We start from the raw sequence: 20,374 nt of genomic DNA on the forward strand, positions 1-20,374 counted from the left end.
GCGCGTGGGACTGCGGAGGTCAGAACACGACCTGAACCATGGTGGTCCACTCACTCAGCCGCGTCCAACCCTTTGTGGCCCCATGGGCTATACAGCCCACCAGGCTCCTCCACCCATGGATACTGGAGTGGGTTGCCATTTCCTTCTCCAGGGGATCTTCTCGACCCAGGGACGGAACTCGAGTCTCCTGCATTGGCGGGAGGGTTCTTAACTGTGAAAGTAAAAGTCGCTCAGTTGTGTCCGACTCTTTGCGACCCCATGGACTATATACTCTATGGAATTCTTCAGAATACTGGAGTGGGTTGCCATGCCCTCCTCCAGGGGATCTTCCCAACCCAGGGATCGAACCTGGGTCTCGTGCATTATAGGCGGTTTCTTTATCAGCCGAGCTACCAGGGAAGCCCTCCTTACTGTGAGCCATATGACAAACCATGTGACACCAGGCAAGTTTACCCCCACATTGTGTCCCCAGCCCTGCCCTCTCCCCCTTTTACTCTGCAACCCTCCAGGCTCGGCACACCCCTACGAGCAGCAGAATCCACCCACCCCGGCCACTCCTCCGGGACCACGGACCTCATGGCCTCCAGCAGCTCAGGGGCCGCTGCCTGCCCTCCTGCTCCCCTGACTCGGGCCAGGGCGCAGGTGCCAATGCGCTTCTCAGCCGGCCCCTCCTGGCGCCTCCTCCTCCACCCACTCCCAGGCGTCTTCAAATCACAGGAGGCGCTAAGGGAGGGAAGTAACTTGTCCTAGGCGACCACTTGCTTTAAACACCCTCCAAGCTCTGTCACCTTTCTGACGTCTACCCCAGCTCGTCCCAGCTCAACTCCTGCCTGTACAGGCTCCCGGCTGCCTCCACGGGGATGTCTGCGTCCCAGGACACGCCCAGGGTTCGTGGCTCCTATCACCAAGCCAGAACCCCCGTCCCCAACTCAAAACTGTGGGACCCCTGACTTCTTTCTGTCCTTCATCCAACTCAACAGTTTTCACTCCCAAGATCCGTGTGACATCCGCCCCCTGCCCCTGCTGATGGTCTGCGCCCACCAACATCAGCTCCCTGCCCCATCACACCTGCTCAAACCTCCCTCGGAGTGTGACCCAGCCCAGGGCTGCCCAGGTCTCAGGGAGGGGCGGGGGCATCACCCCTCATAGGGCGCGTTTAGTACACCAGCCTCCTGCTGACACAGGGCAGGCCCTTCCCCTCTCAGAGCCAGCATACCTGTCCACCAGGACCATTCCAGGGCCCCTCCTCTCAGGGCCTAACTCACGAGTGACCTCCTCGGGGGCACCCTCCTGGGCCTGCTACCCTGCTCCAACTCCCCGTGTCCCCCTCACTGCACGTAACCGAAGTCTGGGGTGACAGATCACACAAGTCTTTGAGAAACCGGCCGCTTTCTTCTCCAGCTCCTCCTAGCCAGGCTCTGGCACGGACCACGCGCTCCGGGGACGGAGGGAGAAAGAAGGAACACTCGGACAGAAAGCATCCAATGGGGAGGCAGGTTTCTTTTTACAAATCTCCATCTGTTACAATTCCTTTAAAAACGGGGGGGACGGAATAACAAAATAGTTGTCAGAGGTAATTTTTTAAGGGGAGCATCTCTACCTAAAGGGAGACATCCAACACTGAGGGCCAGGCAGCGCGGGCGCGGGGTCTGCCGTCCCCGAAAGCCTTGGAGGACACGGCAGCGAGCGCCCCTCGGCGTCCGTGCCCGCGTCCGCAGAGGGGGCTCCCGGGCAGCGGCTCTCGTCTTTGGTCAGCACCTGGCGCTCACTTCATCTTTGGCTGGAGTAGAAGGCAGGCAAGGGTCACTCTGTACTCATCAGGACTCATGTGCGTGGCATACTTTCACTTTTTATTATAAAAAAAAAAAAACACGTACAAGAGTTTTAAGAAATGATGACTAGCGGACAAATCAGGACCAGGGTGAGTTATTAAACCCATTTTTCTCTGTACAAATACTAAAATTCCCAAAAGTGGAATATCATCAAACGAGAGACGCACTGTCGGCTGTCCGTATATACAGGGCACACGCGGGGGCCTGCCTGCGCTGGGCGGGGCGCAGACCCGGAGCCTGGACTCCCTCCTCCCGGGCGCCCCGGGTCTCTACCCTGAGCAGTGGCGGCCCTTGCCGGCGAGGACGCTAGCAGAGTCTTCAGCTTCCGCCTCCGCCACGCTTCCTCCCCGTCAGTCGTTTGGGCACAAGGTCCAAAACTGGCTCAGGAACCAAATTAATGTTTTTGTATTAAACTCAGTACAAAATGCCACTCAGTTTCAAAAAGCGACAAAAAAAAAAACCACTTTCTGCAGCAAAAAAGGGCTAAGTTCAAGTTTCTGTTGTTCGACCAAGACACACAAACTCCAGTCCGAACGTCTGTGCTCACCACAGCCGGAAGGGAAACATGCGTGGCTCGGGGCCAGCCCCGGTGTCTCGGCCTCGGCCCAGGGGGCGCAGCCCGGCCTCTCCCCGGGGCCCGGGGCCGCATCCTGGAGGCTGGCTGCCCCGCGGCCCCAAGACCCATGAAGGCACTTGTGCGCGCACAGGCGCTCAGCCTCGCCCCTCCACGCACAGCGCGCCCACCTCATCCAGGGCGCCGAGCACCGCGGCGGGGACGCTGCGCGCAGTCTCCCTGCGCCAGGCCTCCAGGATCTTGGAGATCTCCGCCCGGTTGCTGGGGCTCAGGTCACACAGGGCATACACAGCGGCCAGCTGGACCCCCCACGGGATATCTGAAAAGCATTTCCAAATCAGTCATCACACAAGAAAAGCTCTGCTATTCACAATCTTAATGTTGTTAATCTAGTGAATCACTGTTCATATACTTTCCGCCAGCAATGAAAACTAATACTAATAAAAACAAAACCGACAGTGACAAAAAAGCTCATTAAGTCCTCCTACTAACAGAAAAAACAAAACGGAGCCCAGTCTCGACAGGCCCCTGGTGATGCTGGCACCCTGGGATGGCATGCGGAGAGGAGGGCACACGGGGAATGCCCCTCCTCCCGGACTGCAGCCAAACTCTCCAGCGGCAGTTCTGGAAGGACCACACCCTGCACTTAAGGTTCAACAGAATGTGGATCCCAAAGCATCTGTCAAATAAACGACTCCATTATACCCACTGCAAGTATTTACACATGGACTTTGGAAAGGAAAAACATGAAATGAGAGCAAATGAGAAACTGGTTTTTAGTATGGAAGTTTGAGTCACTCAGTCGTGTCCAACTCTTTGCAACTCAGACTGTAGCCCGCCAGGCTCCTCTGTCCATGGGATTCTCTAGGCAACAGTACTGGAGTGGGTTGCCATTCTCTTCTCCAGGGGATCTTTCTGACCCAGGGATCAAACCTGGATCTCCTGCTTTGCCTGCATGCTCTTTACTGTCTGAGCCACCAGCGAAGCCCAATACAGTACAGCAAATATACTGTTACACACTAGAGCACCGTGCATGATCACAGACATGGCATTTAACTAGACTAGAGATTGTGGTACCTAAGAGTTCTCATTTAGCCTGAGGTTATTTAGGAGTTATTTAATTCAAGTTTAATTTAGTTCAGTTTTAGTCGCTAAGTTGTCCCCGACTCCCGTGACCCCATGGACTGTAGTCTGCTGGGCGCCTCTGTCCATGCGATTCTCCAGGCAAGAATACTGGGGTGGATTGCCATTCCCTTCTCCAATTTTAGTTAAATTCACTTAAATTATTTAGTTTAAAAAATTTAGAAGCCATTTCTTTAATCTTATTATTAACTATACACTGTTAGTGATGCTGTGTTCAACAAGGCAAACAACAAGTGTTTAAAAATAAACATCACAAAACCCATAGGTTCAGATGGTGACACTGTGGATGTAGGCAGTGCCGCACCAGCTTTAGAGTTACTTTCCCGTTTACCTACATGGTCATCAGAGAAGTGGACACAAGACTAAAACAAAAAGCCTAACAGAGGAGTCACACAGGGGTGTGAAAGCCACTGTGATGAGCAGGAATGCGTGCGCAGCTGCGGCTCTGGCCTCGGGCCCGGCTGTGAGCTGGCGGCACCGTCCAGCTCGAGGTCTCTCCTGGAGTGTCAGCTTCCTGAGCATAATGCAGTCAGTGCTGCCTGGGAGGGCCAGCCGGGGAACCCGTGCTGCGCTGGGCGGCAGGCAAAAGTGAGTCCCCGCGAGCCTCCTTCTGCTAGGAAACGTCTTGAGCTGGCGGCTCGGGGACAGTCCGTCAACCACTCTCCAGCAATTCTAAGATGACAATACACCGTCTAGATGGGAAGGGAACACGGTCCAGACGGGAGGGGCACACCATCCAGACGGGAGGGGAACACGGTCCAGACAAGAAGGGAATATCGTCTAGCAGGAAGGGAACACGGTCATGGGCATTATCTCAGCGGGTCAAAGAGAAAGAGCTCTCAGCAGCTCAGCCTGCCCAGCCTCACCCCGAGAGGGGAGGACAACCTGGAAGTTAGGCTCATCTGGGACGTAAATGTCCGATGTCACTGTGCATTCCTGATGGAAGCTGTGTAAACGCATTACCCCTGATGGCATAGCATTCAAATAAAAACGAGGGAGACTCACTGCTCAAAGGGTCCCTTTTTGAGTTTTAAGCTCTTCCCGAATAAGACTATAAAATTATGTGCTCTGCAGAATGCACGTTGAAGGAAACGGGTGGTGTGAAGACTGGCTCAGAGGTCTCCAGTCTCCGAGTTCTGCCGGGTGCTACAGATGGACACCCAGGCCGCAGTGGAGCCGCTGCTTCACACATGCGACCCCACTTATCATCAGGACACACCTTCGGACGGGCACCGTTGGGGCAGCGGGGTTCACAGGGCGGCATGAAGCCAGTGCCGACAGCTGCTGAGACAGAACGCCAGCACCAGGTCAGGAAGAATAGCTTCTTCCTTAGGGGTTTGCTGCCCGGCATGAGCAGTGACCACACAAACTGCAGGAAACCCACACAAGTTCTAATGCCAGTGCTGAGAGCACAGGCAGAGCGTGGCTTCATCAAACTCATGCCCGAACAGTGGGAAACGTGCAGAGCACGCACACGGTTAGGAAGGCAAGAGAGACTGGATAAGAGGAATGCGAATGACCTGAAAATAAGTGTGATAAACAGAAGCTGTACCTTCATCCTGGGCATGCTGGATAAACATACCAATCACCGTACTAATGTTCTTCACTGCAGACGGGAACCCTTCCTTCAAACCCAACTGCCCTAAACGACCTAGAGGGAAAAAAAAAAAAATGTAAACAACCTTGGGTTAACGTTAACTTTTCATCAGAATTTAAAACTGATGTTTTCTTTTGCTCAACATTATGTGCACGGAGCTTCAGGCTCTGAAACCGGGCTGTTGCTGCTGCTGTCGTCATTTGGTGCGTGTCCGACTCTTTGAGACCCCATGGACTGCAGCCCGCCAGGCTCCTCTGTCCATGGGCTTCTCGAGGCAAGCACACTGGAGTGGGTTGCTGTTCCCTTCTCCACGGGATATTCCTGACCCAGGGATGGAACCTTGGTCTCCTGCATTGCAGGCGGGGTCTTTACCGTTGAGCCACCAGAAAGCCCAGTGTCAGAGAAGTACACCCACAATTATTCCAACAGGCTATTAAAGTACTCCTCTCATCAACTACAGATCTGTATGAGACCGGATTTTCTCCAACCAGAGCAACGAACAGCCAGAAGAGAACGCAAACAGCTACGGGAAACCAGACAGTAAAGAGGCTTACAACAAGATAAAGTTCCATTCTATTTTTGTTTGGAAACAGCTGTTTTTCATCAAAAATGCCATTGACAACTACCAGTATCATTTTATGAATTTCAAATGAATAGCCACATTTTTTTTAAAGTGTGAGTTCTAATTTCAACTACAGTCATTAACACACAAAACCTGGGCTGACAAAAGCTCTTTGGGGGTCTCACCAGGACAATGCTCCTCGCTGAGCCACCACTCACTCACCTGGGGGAACTGGCCTGCTGCAGAGCGGGACCCCTCGCTCACCCAGGGCCAGGCCGCCTGCCTGCCCCTCTTCCACGGGAGGGCGCTCTCGGACAAGCCCTGGATGCCGCTGTGCCCAAGGCCCCTCCCATGTGCTGTGACCACGCGACCCTGCAGAGGCACCGCTGCATCCGCGTGCCTTCTCAGCTCCACAGGCAGCCCACAGGCCTGTTCGTGAGCCAGTCGACCCGCCCCTTTGTGCTGCACACGGAGGCACTGAGGCACGGGGCGCTACGGGAGCTCTGTCACTTCGTGTCCCCTGTAGGGGTTTGCAGTGCTGGCCACACGCACCCTGAACACCACGACAGACACAGCCTGCCAGGAAACGCCTTCTACCAGAGACTCCCCGGAGAAGGCCTAACCCGGGGTGAAACCATGAACACCTGGATCATCTCTCAGGCAGTCTTTCACTGAGGCTGAAAAGTAACGGCTTCAGAGAAGAGAAAGGTCAAGGCACCGTCACTCTTCAATACCTCCTTGTGTGAGATCCAAGTGCTAAGCGCCTGTCCTCTGAGACCATCTATGAGCAGTGTTCAGTGCACGACTCATAGCACAGGAAGGGGTAGGGTGCATGCCTCCACAGCTGTGGGAGCATGTGGCTGTGTCCCCAGGAAACACATGGCCTTCCCTGGTGGCTCAGGGTAAAGAATCCACCTGCCAATACAGGAAATGTGGGCTCAATCCCTGAGTTGGGAAAATTCCCTGCAGAAGAGAATGCAACCCACTCCAGTGTCCTTGCCTGGAGAATCCCATGGACAGAGGAGCCTGGTGGGCTACCGTCTATGGGGTCGCAAAGAGTCGGACACGACTAAGTGACTACACCATCACCACCAGATAACACCTGACTGTGTTATATTGGATCCTCTTCTTTTAATTAAAGATGCTTAATGAATTGGGTTTTAGAAGCTATCTACCAGAGTAAATCAGAGATACAATAAGAGGAACTCATGAGTCTGCGGTATGTAGTTCAGGACTTAACACTTACACATATGATGACTTGACAAAGACAATGGACAAATCTGTGGAACTGTCTTAACGAATGCATCCTTGCCTTAACATACTTGCATGTAAAACCATGACAGAGAGCCACAGGGAAGGAAAGCCCCCCCACGGAAGGAACGTGGGTGAGTCCGAGGCAGCTGGGCCACAGTGAAATTCAGGTAAGAAACATGGAGGTGACCTCAGATCAAAGACAACACTGTCCACACTCAGGGAGGCCTGAGGAGAGTTGAGGGTCATAGGGAGTGTGGCTCAGTCCACAGGGCAGGGCTCAGAGCTGGAGAGTCCCCAGGGCTCTCTGTCACGGTTTTACACGCATGTTAAGGAAAGGACGCATTCATTAAGACAGTTCCACAGAAAAGCTGAACGACGTGGCGAGACCCTGGACAGAAATCAAGCAGGACTGGCTACTGCAAGAGACGTGCAAACCCTGGCGGGAGGGACAGGGCCGTCCGAGCTCGGGGCTCCGCTGACCCCAGCCGGGCTGTTTAACAGTTAGAACGCTCTGGGGGCAGCAAATGGTATCACGTGGCTTTATACGCCTCTGTGTCCAGTGGAGGCCGACTTCCAGCCTCGCTCCGCTCCCTTTCAACCCAGGACCTCAGACAGGCTCACCTCTCCCCACACCCCAGCTCTGCCAGGCTCTCCTCTCCTCCAGAGTGATCCAAACGCTCCCCACGAGGCCCTGCGCTCCGTCAGCGTTCAGGCAGGTTGATGATCAGGCATGCCCATGGCGCGTGCTCACGGTGCTGTTCACACCCCAGCCCTGCTCCACATGACCCTGGATCGCTCAGCTTTATTTCCCAAGGAGCAGAAACCCCACCGGGATTTACACGTGAGGAGTTAAGAATACAGACGATTCCAGTATTTCATGAACGCCTGCTGTGTGACTTCATTTATTACTATGAAGTCATACTAACCAACTTAATTATTAACTAAATTCTTTAGTAAATGTCAGTTTCAGAAACTGTTAAGACGCTTCTCCAACGCCGCCTTCTCAGAAACGGCTGAGTGCACGGGAAGGACACCACCAGTCCCACCCCTTAAGCTCTCGCAGGATCCGCCTCGTCCTCAGACTGGGCCGCACCGGTGCCCAGCCCCAGACCCCCTGCTAAGCAAGCCCCCAGCACCTGCTGTGCATGGGGGTCAGGAGAGCCTTCAGTGCCAACAGACGCTGAGTGAAGCTTGCTGAGGTCCTCCTGAACGGCTCGGCGGCCCCCTGCCCTCTGCCCACCAGTCTTTCAGACACGTGAGCTCCATCCGCCATGGTCCTCCTGTGACGAGGCAGCATTCGCCAGGTAGGCCAGACTTTGTTATATTCCACATGACACTTGCTTCCTAATTACCCTTCCTCTGAACTAATTACATTTACTTCTACATTATCGTTTTATTATACAGTACTGTTAACTATATATTAATTATACGTTATTAATTACTCCTATGGGCTTCCCTGGAGAAGGCAATGGCACCCCACTCCAATACTCTTGCCTGGAAAATCCCATGGACGGAGGAGCCTGGTAGGCTGCAGTCCATGGGGTTGCGAAGTCGGATACGACTAAGCGACTTCACTTTCACTTTTCCCTTTATGCATCGGAGAAGGAAATGGCAACCCACTCCAGTGTTCTTGCCTGGAGAATCCCAGGGACGGCGGAGACTGGTGGGCTGCCGTCTCTGGGGTCACACAGAGTCGGACACGACTGAAGTGACTTAGCAGCAGCAGCAGCATGGGCTTCCCTGGTACTCAGAATCCACCTGCAATGTGGGAGACCCGGGTTCGATTCCTGGGTCGGGAAGATCCCCTGGAGAAGGGCATGGCAACCCACCCCAGTATTCTTGCCTGGAGAGAGTATTCTTGCATGGACAGAGGAGCCAGGTTGGCTACAGTCCATGGGGTGACAAAGAGATGGACAGGAATTATTCCTATAAGATACACAATTGCATTATATGTCACTCTTAATTATGTAAATATACATATATTACTCTAAATAATATAACATCAACTCTTATAAACTATTTTCTCAAAGTGTTAGCTGCTCAGTCATGTCCAACTCTTTGCGACTCCAAGGACTATAGGCCGCCAGCCTCCTCTGTGCATGGAATTCTCCAGGCACAGAGAATTCTCAAGATGTACGGACAATCCTTCTTGAATCCGTAAGAGAAGCTGCTACTGAAACCAGGGTTTCCAGACACACTGATGCCGTCACCCGATGGCTAGAAACGCTGCTACTGGCCTGTCCGTGTCCTGGCGGGACACTGATCTCACAGGCTCAGGAGAGCCATGCCCTAAGAAGCCACCTGCACTCCCACACCTCCATGCTTTCCTGTTCGGAATCTTAACTCCAAGTATATGGGTTATCTCCAGTGAAACTTAGTAGGCTGTTGTCAGGACTCAGCTTATATGTTTATTTACAACGTTCCTATGTCTGCAGGTGAATGTGCAGTGCGTGTTAGCGGACACGGCAACAAAACCAGTCAAAGCTGTTAGATTTCTTACTGTGATCTACTTACAAGACTGACTGACGTGACTTAAAAGTTCTTAAACCTCATTTCAAACGGTGTTATCTTTGAGTTTTAATTAAATGCCAAAGATACAGAGGATGAGACTCTTTTGACTCTTTTTGACCCCATGGACTGCAGCACGCCAGGCTTTCCCATCCTTCACCATCTAACAGAGCTTGTTCAAACTCATGTCCATTGAACCGGTGATGCCATCCAGTCATTTCCTCCTCTGTCCTCCCCTTCTCCTCCCGCCTTCAATCTTTCCCAGCATCAGGGGCCTTTCCAGTGAGTCAATTCTTAGTATCAGGTGGCCAAAGTTTTGGAGCATCAGCTTCAGCATCAATCCTTCCAAAGAATATACAGGACTGACTCCCTTTAGGATGGACTGGTTGGATCTCCTTGCAGTCCAAGGGACTCTCAAGAGTCTTCTCCAATACCACAGTTCAAAAGCATCAATTCTTCAGCATTCAGCCTTCTTTATGGTCCAACTTTCACAACCATACATGACTACTAGAAAAAACAGAGCTCTGACTAGATGGACCTTTGTTGGAAATGTAATGTCTCTGCTTTTTAATATGCTGTCTAGGCTGGTCACAGCTTTTCTTCCAAGGAGCAAGAGTCTTTTAATTTCCTGGCTGTAGTCACCATCTGCAGTGACTTTGGAGCCCAAGAAAATAAATCTGTCACTGTTTCCACTGTTTCTCCATTTATTTGCCATGAAGTGATAGGACTGGAGGCCATGATCTCAGTTTTTTTAACTTTTTAAGCCAACTTTTTCACTCTCCTCTTTCACCTTCATCAAGAGGCTCTTTAGTCCCTCTCCACTTTCTGCCATAGTGTGGTGTCATCTGCGTAGCTGCTGCTGCTGCTAAGTCGCTTCAGTCGTGTCCGACTCTGTGCGACCCCACAGACGGCAGCCCACCAGGCTCCTCCGTCCCTGGGATTCTCCAGGCAAGAACACTGGAGTGGGTTGCCATTTCCTTCTCCAGTGCATGAAAGTGAAAACTGAAAGTGAAGTCACTCAGTCGTGTCCAACTCTTAGCGACCCCATGGACTGCTGCCTACCAGGCTCCTCCGTCCATGGGATTTTCCAGGCAAGAGTACTGGAGTGGGGTGCCATTGCCTTCTCTGCTGTGTATCTGAGGTTATTTATTGATATTTCTCCCTGCAATCTTGATCCCAGATTGTGCTTCATCTAGCCCAGTATTTTGCATGATGTACTCTGCATATAAGTTAAATAAGCAGGGTGACAATATACAGCCTTGACGTACCCCTTTTCCTATTTGGAACCAGTCTGTGGTTCCATGTCCAGTTCTAACTGTTGCTTCTTGACCTGCATACAGATTTCTCAGAAGGCAGGTTAAGGTGGTCTGGTATTCCCATCTCTTTAAGAATTTTCCAGTTTGTTGTGATCCACACAGTCAAAGGATTTAGCATAGTCAATGAAGCAGATGTTTTTCTGGAATTCTCTTGCTTTTTCTATGATCCAACGGAAGTTGGCAATTTGATCCCAGGTTCTTCTGTCTTTTCTAAGTCCAGCCTGACCATCTGGAAATTCTCAGTTCACGTACTATTGAAGCCTAGCTTGGAGAATTTTGAGCATTATTTTGCTAGCATGTGAAGTGAGTGCAATTGTGTGGTAGTTTGTACATTCTTTGGCATTGGCTTTCTTTGGGATTGGAATGAAAATTGACCTTTTCCAGTCCTGTGGCCACTGCTGAGTTTTCCAAATTTGCTGGCATATTGAGTGCAGCACTTTATAACAGCATCATCTTTTAGGATTTGAAATAGCTCAGCTGGAATTCCATAACCTCCACTAGCTTTGTTCACAGTGATGTTTCCTAAGGCCCACGTGACTTCACACTCCAAGGTGTCTGTATAGTCATGATAACTACCTTCAACGACCTAAAAGGCCCTGACACAGCAATTGGGTGAACCCAGTTTTGTTTGCTCCCAGGAGAGGAATACATGGCAGAGTCAGTTCATAGTAAAGACAGCCTTCTAATAATGAATAGATCTCATCACTGATAGTGAAATAACACAGGGAATGGAGAGCAGTTTGTCAGAGATGTGGCAAAAAAGTAAGAAAATAAGTCAGAGTAAAAAATAAAAACTTGCAAGGTGCAAAGGGAGCAGCAGAACTAAAGGGTCACTGAGGTCCTCTTTAGACCTGAGATTAAAAACAATCTGTTTTATTTAAAATACTTTAAAGCAATGATTTTAATTTCTGTATATTCAGCTTAGAATTGTAGAAACAAAATTAGTTCCAATTATGGAAGTACATCATTATCCTTAGTGAGCAAGTACAAAACAAAAAAAATGGGTGAAACTAGGGAAGATAAACTTATTTTATAAATCAAATTAGACTATAACTTATAGCAATTTATGTATCCCGGTATGTATGTGTGTATATGTCTCTGTATATTAAAATCAGTACCTGAGAATCAAGAGTTCAATTATAAATAAAATGTACTAACAAGAAAAATCTTGACTCTCTGACATAGTTGAATAAAATGTTCACTTATAAAGAGTATGAGTAATGAAAATTAAATGAGTGCAAAAGTGCCTATTCTAATGGCTGTGAAGTCAGTCACAGTGAAGTTTCAGTCCACACGTATCATTATTCCACACTTGCTCTCCCACCAAGACAGCGTCAACAACAAGAACAAATCCAGTACAAGAGACAACTCACCGATGAGCCTCAGTGCTGACGCTATGATGATGTCAGGAATGTAGGCGATGTTCGGATGCCCTTTCCTGCACTTTATCCACTTATCCATTACAGGCCACAGCTCCTTGCTACAAAACAACAACAAATATAGACACGTATGTATGTGTATGAAAGTATGCACACCCACCATGGCTCAGATATTAAGAACCTATCTAAAAGTGGTGCATAAGTGACAATCAGTGAAGAAGAGGAACTTCTAAAGATGTAACATTTTTGGCTAACAACAGAACAGACTCTGAAAACTCAGACTTTCCAAATATTCAGCATCTCAGTGCTCACAGTGGATTTAAAAAGGCTGCAAACACCCGTGCTGGCATCTTTATTCTGTTTAAACCCTTTTCACAAGGCAAAGGACCCAGTACCATCCCCAAGCTGCAGAACTGGAAGCAGCAGAGTCTGGATTTTCATGTGGACCATCTAGACGTCAGAAGCACCTGTGTTCTAGAAGCCTCGTTTCCTGGGGAGGAGCAAGGACAGGCTGTATTTCATAAAAAGAACTAAACCAGAGAAAATGAACCACACTTCACAGGGATTACAGACACTTTCTACTCAACAATGGAAATTCCTCTGCTTTCTCTTCTCAAAAATGTATTAACTTCTTACATAGTATTTATAACATTAGAAAAGTTTAATACAAACGAAAGGAAAATGTAAATTAAAAGCATCCCAAATAGCACACTGTCAGGTAACTATCATTCTTTTAATTTGGGGCTTTTCCTCCCACACACGTCTATGCCTGCATTTATGTAAAAAACACGAACAGTGTGACCACAGAGCTCAGGAATCAGGGTCACAAGTAGCTTAGGCAGAGATCCTGCTACCCGTCAGTCTGTCCACTCCACTAGTGGGGTACCCTGGACAAAGCGCCTCTCACTGGCACCATCCACAGTGGTCTCACCTTTCACTGGGAGAAGGGCCCTGCCCCCAGTTCCCAGGAAGAGGGGACCCAGGGTAGCCACTCGCTTGTCATTACACAGCACGGAACAGATGGCCCTGGCACCTTCTCAGTAATATACTACGAAACACTTTCGTCTCCACACACACAAATCTACAAAGTGTGGCTCTTAATTCTAAAACGGTTGTACCTCATTGTACAGATGTCCCAGGATGCAATTATCTACTTACCTGACATTTAGATATACCATCTTTTCCCAGTGTTAGGAGAAAACAAGACCAAGTTTCCCCAGGATATCAAGATACATACTATTAATCCTTTGGGGACTCCTTTTCAATGTCATAAGCCCCTTTAAACCAGCCTTGCTCAGTCAGGGTTGTAAGAAAATTAAGGTTATATTTAATTGCGGAACAATTATAAATACTTGACTATTTTTCCATTCTCCAAAGATGCTGCATAGCTGATGCACCGAGAAAAGTTAGCTCATTACACAAAACAGATGCCGTTCTCTCCTGAAGCCCAGTGAGAAGAGCCGCCAATGCGGAATCCTGAACAGCCCTGTTCCTTTGGCCTTTCCACAGCACCTGAACGTGAAGACAGTGATCACAGCACTCCATCTACATGCATTCGCTGAGCACCTTGCTTGAGTAGGCACAGGTCTCCAAATGCCAGGGAGGCCAGGGAAGCAAAGGCCCCCCACTCATGAGATTCATTTCCCATTGGGAAAGAGACAGTAATGAGAGCATACAATGAAAAGTAGGAAAGGTACCATAAAAAAATAAAGTGAGGGATGTCACAGCAACACTGGCATTTTATGAGCAGTTTTATTAACTCCTATCCAAATAAAAATGTGCGTTCTAAACGGCCCAACTGCCTTAAAAGCAAAAATGATTCAGACCACAATTCAGCAATCACGGAACGGACTACTTGACAATTCAAATAACCCAGCCTGGGTCAGTAGAGCAGCCAGTACCTGATAATGTTGTCGTGCGTCCAAACCCACTTCTGATGGCAGCAGAGCAGGTCGATGGCACATACGTACTCCCAAGTGCTATCACTCAGGTCTTCCCCAAACCTTGCACTGGGCTGAAATTCTGTTTTTGGACATAAATGTATGGTCAAAAGCAGCTTAGAAACCATGAAGCCAACATCTACAGGCGCATTCTAGCAAATAAAGGAAAAAAAAAAGGGAATTTAGAGTTTCAAATGTAACATATCTTTTTGATTTTATACCTTTGACTATAGAAATCTGCAGAATCTCAGCTGAAGAAAGGGAATTGCTGGATTAACTGGAGGGAACAGTCTCAGGCGCCAAGGACCAGTAGAAAATGAGGGGTCTGGAAAGAGTTTTCCATGCCCTAACCCTGAGAAAAGAGACATTCACTTCTTTACAGAGCAATATAAGATATGTGGGAAAACTAACTTCAGATTAAGTGACCTGATGATTATTTCATCAGAAAACAAAAAGGACTAGATACACTTAACCCTACACTTTAATAATTTTTATCAATGTGTAACATCAGGAATCTGATATTCCCCAATTTACCAGTTCTCTTGTGAAAATAAAAAGTAAAAGCCCCTAAAATAAGGTGAGTACTTGTCCTGAAGAACAGCAATAAAGGGGATGCAATCTTGGAAGACTGTCTTCAGAGGCTGGCTACAAAGCCAGACCCAAAGAACTCAGCTGGGAAAAGCAGGAGATGGCAACTGTGAAGAGGAAAGAAAGCAGGCTGAATCCCAGAAGAGACAATGACAAAAGTGGGCCCTGGGGGCTTGCAGCAAGTGGGCCCTTGTTGCAGCAAGGCCCTGCAACAAAAGATGTTAGCAATTCTATTCCAATTCACACTTCCTGTACAGAAAGTGATTCCTTTCCTCTTTCTCAGCTTAGATTTACTTATCTTGACACACTATAAACGTACATAACATTTTGCGTTTCCAATTCAGAAATTAAAGGTTGCCTCAAACACACTGGCTACAATGGGAACAGGAGGATATTCTTTTGTCTTCTTTCAGAGTTTTCCAAGACTGCATTATAAGGATTAGCAATCGCTACCTCTGAAGCTTCTTCTCTCAAGGAAATCATCATCTTGTCAGACAGCAAAGTACACACTGAGAGCATATCACTGCTCAAAGTGCTCGATTTCTTTTCCTAAAACTCATGTGGGTTTTGGCCTTTTGTTTTCCATATCTTATTTTTTTTTAAATAAATTCATTCTCAGCATACTGTTTTCTGGTTGCTGAAGTTTATATAGCTCCATATTTACTTCATAGGGCCTACATTCTCAGTAATCTCAAGGTATCACTTTGCTACTTTATCTAATTTTTAAAGTCCGTCTAGTCGTCTACTGATTACAAAAGATAATCTAATCTTCCAGTGTGCTGAGTGATGGGGCTTAAAAAAATACAGGAAAAACAAATACATTAAAGTTCAAAATTAAAATTAACAGTAGGCATCAAAATCCAGTCCGTCTTACAAATTATACATTACTTTTAAGACTAGAGAAAGCAGAAGCAGAAGATCTTTTAAAACTAAAAGCAAAACTGGAAAGTTGAAAGATGGCCAGAATCTGGACTTTAAAAAAAAAAAAAAAAATCAGGTTGAAATTCCATCCTGGTTTCCCTTTTTCATTAAAATGTGTTCAGAAAATGCTCTAATATCAAGCTCCTGATTGTTTTCCCCCCTTTAGCATGGTTGCATGTTTTGACTATAAAATTAGTTTAATGAGATAAACTTTGGGGACCAAGATTTTTTTAGGCCTACTAGCCTAGTTGTCGGAGAAGGCAATGGCAAGCCACTCCAGTACTCTTGCCTAGACAATCGCATGGACAGGGGAGCCTGGTGGGCTGCAGTCCATGGGGTCACTACTAGTCGGACACGACTGAGCGACTTCACTTTCACTTTTCACTTTCACACATTGTAGAAGGAAATGGCAACCCACTCCAGTGTTCTTGCCTGGAGAATCCCAGGGACGGGGGAGCCTGGTTGGCTGCCGTCTATGGGGTCACACAGAGTCGGACACGACTGAAGTGACTTAGCAGCAGCAGCAGCAGCCTAGCTGTTTTTTCTTAAACTTCATTCACAGTGCATTCCTTGGATCCACCAAAACTGTTGCTAGTTCTCAGCATAACTCAAAGATAGATTCATCATTTCTGATGCAACAGTCAGTTAAAAGTGCTTTCCAGTCAAAGAGGAGTTGTTACTCTTCAAACATGCGTTCCTAACCTTCTGGAAATGCCACTATTAAAAACCTTCACTTCTTCCCTCAAGACGCTGTGACCCTTCCTCTCACAAATCTATTCTGAACAATTCCTCTCATACATATTTCAAAGTCTTGCTTTTCATTCGCACTACTGCTCTTTTTGTGGCCAACTGCAGCTTTCAACGTCTCTAATTCTCGAGATTTAGGGGTTAAAACACACTTGAGGCCAACACTGCTCTTCCCTGTGAAAGAAGGGAAAGATGCAGTTAAGAACTGCTTCCTATCACAAGTCTCCTGAAGAAAGTAAAGTCAACAGCAGTCTAACATCAACAAACTAACATGCTCAGAGTACGTTTTCAGTATGAAATCTCATAGTTTTACTAACACATACGAAACTTAAGTTGGAGAGAGAGATTCTTTGCCTGTGAAGTGGGCAACAGAGGACTTACAAGACATTTAAAAGCCCCTCTCTCTGCCCAATGATGACGCTCTCACAGCACTGTGCTATACAAAGAAAGAACGTGCACTTTACTGTTTATCTTCCCCGCAAGGCTCCCTACTTCAAATATCTCAATCATGGCTGGGGATCTCTCTACAAAAATCCACCTCAATGTTCAAAGCACAAAACAAAGCTCAGAGGAATACAGTACCTAAGATGAAAAAGGGATGAAAGAACCTACAGTCCTTTCTTCTTCTATTAATAGGGCACTGGTAGATTCGGGAGACGTACAGGCAGGGAATATTAGTGGATGAGAAAAAAATAAATAAATAACGGAGGAGGAAAGAGAAGGTAGGACGGTAGGCTTTACTAATTACCTTACTTTCCTGACAGTTTCAAAGCATTTGGGGGGAGGGGGGGAGAGGAAGAACCTGTTATTTCACTAAAGAAAAAGCAACACTGTAAGAAGAACTGCATCTCAATTATCTCTTATTTTCAGCTCTATCCTTGCAAGCCAGCCCAGTTAAGCTTTTACATCACTTTCCTATCTTATTACCTCTATGTTGGGGTTTGGTACTTCAAACAAACACTTTTCTGTTCTTTTCCTTCTTCTTCTGGAGGGAAAAGATGACATTGATTTGCTTAAAAGTACGGATGGGAAAAAAAAAAAAAAGTACGGATGGAAAGCATTATCTTGAAGAGTAAATGGTTCTTAATAACAGAACTATGGATTCCTCTATCCCTTTGACTGTCAGCACATCACCAAAGGCTAAAAGAAGGCTCAAGAGGGAGGTAACATCCCCCTTGTCAAGTCTGTTTCCTTGCTCCTGCGATACTGGCTTTGCCAAGTAACCCAATTCCCGTAAACAAACATTACAGGTCTCTCCAAACTACTTCTATAAAATAAGATCTTGTTTGACCAACCTTATAGAGCAGTCATTTATTTCTATAGCTGCTGAGCTGCTCTGCTCTTCTGTCTGCCTACATTCAGAAGGGAACCAAAATTCAAAATTTCATTTATTCTGGGCCAAAACCCAGACCTTTTGTCCTCCTTCCTAGATATGCTGCAACTTCAAGTTGACTCCTCTGCCTAAATTAGTGGCATATGCTTTTGTTCTTTTAAGAGCGAAAAAAAAACACCCCTTTTTCTCTTATTGAGGAAGGCACCTAACTCTGATAAAGGCCTCTAGGAAGATGCTACAATGCCTTGACATGTTTGCTGCTGCTGCTGCTGCTAAGTCTCACAGGCTATGGATGAATCTCTCCGCCCTACCCCAGGGCAAACACACGGAGCGTCCAAGGGGGCAGAGGGGGAAGGCTCGAGGAGGAATATGCAGACTTTGCAAAACTGACGGGAGGGAGGAGAGGGGACAACTTTCAGGACTAGAAACGGGAGGCAGTCCAGATGCTGCGACGCCGCCCGGGCCCCGGGAAGCCCCGACGCCCCCCGCGGGCCCGCGCCCAGCCCTCGGCGCACTGTCCTCCCGCCAGCGGCCGCGGCCTCCCCCCACAGCCCCCAGCGGCCCGGGAGCGCCACACGCCCCCGCGGCGCCGACAGCTCGAGCCCCAGGGCTGGCGCAGGGAGCGCGGCGCGGAGGGAGCGCGGGCCGCCCTCCAACAGGCTGCTCGGCGCGGGCTCGGGACCCAGAGGGTCAACCCCGTCCGCGGGCAACGGCCCGCCGCGCCGCCCAGCCCCAAACTCGGGCTCCCCCGCGCCGCGCCGGCCCGCCGCCCACCCCGAGAAAGCCCCGACACACCCCTCCACAGCGCGGCGCCCACGGCTTCTGTTTCGGCGGCGACGCGAATAACGCTCCCTGAGGAGGAGGGGCCGCGGCTGCTGGTGCCTCCTGGGCACAGGGTCAGACCGAGGAGCGGGCAGCCGCGGCGGCACCTCCTCAGTCCCCACTCCCCACTCCTTTTCCCGCTGCGCCGGACGGGAAGGGGCCTGCACGACCCGGGGCTCACCTCACACCTCGGGGCCGGGCTCCCGGGAGGCTGCGGCGGCGGCCGGCGGCGGCCGCGGGTCCCTCAGGTAAGCGGCATCAGCGAGGAGCGCCGGCGGGCTTTCGCCACGGCCAGGGCGCGGGGGCGGGCGGGGGCGGGGAGCATGCGCGCGCACGTACGGCGCAGGCGCGCTGCGCTCGCTCGGCTGCGCGCTCGCATTTGGAGCTTCTGGGTAGCCGTCAAATCAGAGAAGGCAGTGGCAACCCACTCCAGTACTCTCGCCTGGAAAATCCCATGGCCGGAGGAGCCCTGTAGGCTGCAGTACATGGTGTTGCGAAGAGTCAGACAGGACTGAGCGACTTTACTTTCCCTTTCCACGTTCATGCACTGGAGAAGGAAATGGCAACCCACTCCAGCGTTCTTGCCTGGAGAATGCCAGGGATGGGGGAGCCTGGCGGGCTGCCGTCCCTGGGGATGCATAGAGTGGGACACGACTGAAGCGACTTAGCAGCAGCAGCAGCATTTTATACAAAGAAAAGTGGAAGTGTTAGTCCCTCTGTCGTGTCCGACTCTTTGCGATCCAATGGACTGTAGCCCACCAGGCTCCTCTGTCCATGGCCTTCTCCAGGCAAGAATACTGGAGTGGATCGCCATTCCCTTCTCCAGGGAATCGTCCCGACCGACCCAGGGATGGAACCCAGGTCTCCTGCACTGCAGTCAGATTCTTTACTGTTTGAGCCACTAGTGAAACAATCTTTTTTTAAAGGTGCTCCCTAAATGATAATAAACACTGAGCTTCAGTTCAGTTCAGTTCAGTTCAGGGGCTCAGTCGTGTCCGACCCCTTGCAACCCCATGAATCACAGCACGCCAGGCCTCCCTGTCCATCACCAACTCCCGGAGATCACACAAAATCATGTCCATCTGTGCTAAATCCTATTCAATCCTTTATGTTATCTCAGAGAATCTTGCCAAAGCCATAGGGGAAGAATTCTTTAAAATTCAGTTCAGTTCAGTTCAGTTCAGTTGCTCAGTCGTGTCCGACTCTTTGCGACCCCATGAATCACAGCACGCCAGGCCTCCCTGTCCATCACCAACTCCCAGAGGTCACTCAAACTCATGTCCATCGAGTCGGTGATGCCATCCAGCCATCTCATTCTCTATCGTCCCCGTCTCCTCCCACCCCCAATCCCTCCTAGCATCAGACTTTTCCGGTGAGTCAACTCGTCGCATGAGGTGGCCAAAGTATTGGAGTTTCAGCTTTAGCATCAGTCCTTCCAATGAACACCCAGGATCGATCTCCTCTAGAACGGACTGGTTGGATCCCTATTTAACAGAAGCGGGGAAAGGACAAGTTCAACAGAACAGTAAAGACAAAATCTACCCACCTGATGTCCTCGTGGCCTGGGTCTAGCCCCACTGCCCTGGGACTCAACCTCCATACTTTCCATTTCTTTTTTTTTCTTTCTTTCTTTCTAATTTTTTAAAAAAAACCATTCCACATCCTACTCTCTGAGCCTTTCCGACCTGGTCCCTGAGAGGGAAATTAAGCCTCATAAAGAGGACTGAAGGAGACTTCCCTCGTAGTCCAATGGCTGAGACTCCACACTCCCAATTGCAGGGGGCCCAGATTTCATCCCAGGTCAGGGAACTAGCAGAGAAGGCAATGGCAAGCAACTCCAGTACTCTTGCCTGGAAAA

The 20,374-nt window shown here is 49.2% G+C and overlaps 1 protein-coding gene across 5 annotated transcripts; it reads right to left on the reverse strand.

The window, feature by feature from the left end:
• Positions 1-1,480: 1,480 nt before the first annotated feature.
• Positions 1,481-19,056, reverse strand: LOC129560671 (little elongation complex subunit 1-like). Of its 5 annotated transcripts, XR_016035263.1 has the most exons (7): positions 18,698-19,055; positions 14,327-14,457; positions 14,067-14,187; positions 12,160-12,266; positions 5,102-5,200; positions 2,577-2,725; positions 1,481-1,846 (listed from the first exon to the last, which is right to left on the reverse strand). XR_016035263.1 is itself a non-coding variant. In XM_055432767.2 (6 exons), the coding sequence occupies exons 3-6, from the start codon at positions 12,245-12,247 to the stop codon at positions 1,766-1,768; spliced, it is 351 nt and encodes a 116-aa protein (XP_055288742.1). In that variant the 5' UTR covers positions 12,248-12,266; positions 14,067-14,187; positions 18,698-19,052; the 3' UTR covers positions 1,481-1,765. The 5 variants fall into 5 exon arrangements, 4 of the variants coding, with proteins under 4 accessions (XP_055288742.1, XP_055288743.1, XP_055288740.1 ...); XM_055432767.2 differs by lacking the exon at positions 14,327-14,457 and having other exon boundaries at positions 1,481-1,780; positions 18,698-19,052; XM_055432768.2 differs by lacking the exon at positions 14,327-14,457 and having other exon boundaries at positions 18,698-19,047.
• Positions 19,057-20,374: the final 1,318 nt, after the last annotated feature.

This window comes from Moschus berezovskii, chromosome 18 (assembly GCF_049115385.1).
Source record: "Moschus berezovskii isolate FMDL1 chromosome 18, NW_MosBer_1.0, whole genome shotgun sequence".
NCBI lineage: Eukaryota > Metazoa > Chordata > Mammalia > Artiodactyla > Moschidae > Moschus > Moschus berezovskii.